General features: G+C 68.5%; 1 protein-coding gene across 1 annotated transcript; it reads left to right on the forward strand.

The window, feature by feature from the left end:
* Window positions 1-762: 762 nt before the first annotated feature.
* Window positions 763-2,457, forward strand: FAM181B (family with sequence similarity 181 member B). Its single transcript, XM_051620952.1, has one exon. It carries the CDS (start codon window positions 791-793, stop codon window positions 1,880-1,882), a length of 1,092 nt encoding a protein of 363 aa, XP_051476912.1. The 5' UTR covers window positions 763-790; the 3' UTR covers window positions 1,883-2,457.
* The last annotated feature ends 439 nt before the right edge of the window (window positions 2,458-2,896 follow it).

Below are 2,896 nucleotides of genomic sequence, written 5' to 3' on the forward strand. Positions count from 1 at the left end.
AGTGGTCAAGGCATGTTTGTGTATCTGGTCCCAGGGGCTATGGGTACCTGCCCTGGCGGGCTGCATACCTGTCCCAGGGGTGTGCACCTGTCCCTGGGGGGGATATGTACACATCCTAAGGGGGGGCTGTGTATCTGTCCCAGGGGAGCTGTGTGTCTGTCCCAGGGGTGTGTACCTGTCCTGGGGTGTATATGTACCTCTCCTGGGGGGGATATATACATGTCCTGGGGGGCTGTATACCTGTCCCAGGGGAGCTGTGTATCTGTCCCAGGGGTGTGTACGTGTCCCAGGGGTGTGTACCTGTCCTAGGGGTATGTACCCGTCTCTGGGGGGATATGTACACATGCTGGGGGGGGCTCTGTACCTGTCCCAGGGGTGTGCACCTATGCCGTGGGGGGGATATGCACCTGTCTCGGGGGGCTGTTTACCTGTCCCAGGGGTGTGTACCTGTGCCGGGGTGGATATGTACCTGTCCCGGGGGGCTGTGTACCTGTCCCAGGGGTGTGTACCTGTGCCGGGATGGATACGTACCTGTCCCGGGGGGCTGCGCACCCGTCCCGGGTGATGCGCATCCGCCGCTGTCCCCGCCGGGGGGGTGGGTGCATCCCGCCCGGCCCGGCCCCCGGGCGCCCGGCGGGGAGGCGGGGAGGGCTGGGGCCAGCCTCGCTGCTGAGCCCTCCTCCTCCTCGTCCTCCTCCTCCTCCCCCGCCCGCCGCCTTTTCCCCGCCGCCGCCGGCGCCCGCCCCGCGCAGCCCCGCGGAGCTCGGGGCGGCGGCGCCCGCCGCCGGGCATGGCCGTGCCAGCCGCGCTGCTCAGCCCCCACCACCTCCTCTCCTTCTGCTTCCCCGCCGCCGGTGGCCTCCTGGGCTATGCCGACCTGGAGAAGGGCTACGAGGGCGGCGGCGGGGGCGACGCGGGGGACTTTAAAGAAGCCACCAGGGACCTGCTGAGCTTCATCGACTCGGCCTCCAGCAACATCAAGCTGGCTCTGGACAAGCCGGTGAAGTCCAAGCGGAAGGTGAACCACAGGAAGTACCTGCAGAAGCAGATCAAGCGCTGCACCGGCATCATCGCCGCCGCCTCCTCCTCCTCCTCCTCCTCCCCGCCGCCCGCTCCGCCGCCGCCCGCCGCCGCCTCCTCCCCGCCCGCCGCCTGCCCCGCCAAGCCCCCGCCGCGCCGGGAGGCCTCGCAGGCGGCCAGCAGCCTCCAGAGCAAGAGCCTGGCCGCCCTCTTCGGCTCCCTGCAGCGGGGCCGGGGGCCGGGGGGGGGCGGCGAGGCGGCGGGCGGCGGGGCCGGGAGCGGCGGGGCCGCGGCGGGCGGCCCGAGGAAGGTGCCGCTGCGGGACCGCAACCTGCCGCCCTCCTTCTTCACCGAGCCCGCGCTGCCCTCCGCCGCGGGCCGAGGGCCTCCTCCGCCGGGAGCCAAGGAGCTGGAGAAGGGCAGCGGCGGGGCGGAGGCGGCCGAGTTCTTCGAGCTGCTGGCTCCGGAGTACGGCGCGTTGCTGCCCGAGCATCCCGCCCCGCCCGACGCCTTCCCCGGCGCCGCCCGCCTGCCCGCCGAGCTGGGCTTGGAGCAGCACGGCCTGTACGAGGCGCCGGTGCCGCTGCCCGCCGCCCACCACCCGCTGCTGGGCGGGCTGCTCTACCCCGAGCCGCCCTGGAGCCCGGCCGGGCCCTGCAGCCCGCCCAAGAAGCCGCCGTCCGAGGGGCTGCGGCCGCTCTATCCCGGCGGCGGGGAACCGGGCGGCGGCGGCAGCGAGGAGCCCGGCGGGGAGCTCCCGGCGGGGTTCGCCCCCTTCTTCCCCGACTGCCCGCTGCCGCCGCCCCAGGTGCCCTACGACTACAGCGCCGGCTTCCAGCGCACCGCCTACCCCGGCCTGTAGCGCCGCTCCGGGGGGCTCGGCCCCCAGCCCGCCCGCCTGGGACCGTGAGATGGGGAGGAGGGGTGGGGGGGGAGGAGAGCCCACCCGCGGGGACCCGGCATCGGACACTGGGCGCGGGGGAGGTAGGGACCCCCCCCCCCCCGCCTCCGCCCGCCCGTGGGGCTGGGGGCTCCGCTCAGCCCGGCACCCGTGTCCCCTCCCCGCCCCGAAGCGGCCCCCGCAGCGCTCAGGCTTGTGCTCTGCGAGTCGCCTCTTCCCGCGGCCTGGGAGACGCTGCAAATAAAATGTGAAACGTTGGGTTCCTTCAGGTGTTTTTGTAGCGGCCGGTGCCTCCTTCCCCTTCCCCTCCCTCCGGGGTCAGGGTCTGCCCGGCGGGCGGCTCCGTGTCCCCCCCCCCCTCTTACGCGACCCTGCAAACGGGGGCTGCTCTTGGAGGCAGCCGAGACCACTTGTACATGACTTCAGTCTAGAAGTAAAGCTCGCTCAACTCTTGCAGTGCAGTTGAAATTTTTCCCAGGACATTTTCCCAGGAAATTCTCCTGGAAATTTTTCCCTCCCAGGCATCGCAAGTGCTGGGGGGGGGGGGGGAGGGGAGGTGGGGGGGGGGCTGTTCAGCTGAGGACAGGACATCGAGAAAAGGAGGGGGAAAAAAAAAAAAGGCAAAATTAAAAATGCTGCTACCAAAACTTACCCTCCTGAAACTGAGCGGTGTCTTGGCGGGATCTTGCAAACAGGAATTGACAGCGATATGTAAGTTAATGGATGGCTTAAAGTCCGGGACAAAAATGCGCTGTAGCCACTGCGGCGATGTGATTCCTACAGGCGGTGGGATTTCCTCCAGGAATGTGTCACAGCTCGGCAAGCAGTGCGGCTCGGGCTCGTTGTGTACAGGAGATGGTTTGATAATCATTTAAGTTATGTAAAAGAGTCTATGGTAGGTCCTATAAAAATAAAGCTACGCGATAGAGCTAAGGTCTGTGGTTGTTACTGTGAAATGCAGCATCCAAGGGGCTT

This window comes from Apus apus, chromosome 1 (assembly GCF_020740795.1).
Source record: "Apus apus isolate bApuApu2 chromosome 1, bApuApu2.pri.cur, whole genome shotgun sequence".
Lineage (NCBI taxonomy): Eukaryota > Metazoa > Chordata > Aves > Apodiformes > Apodidae > Apus > Apus apus.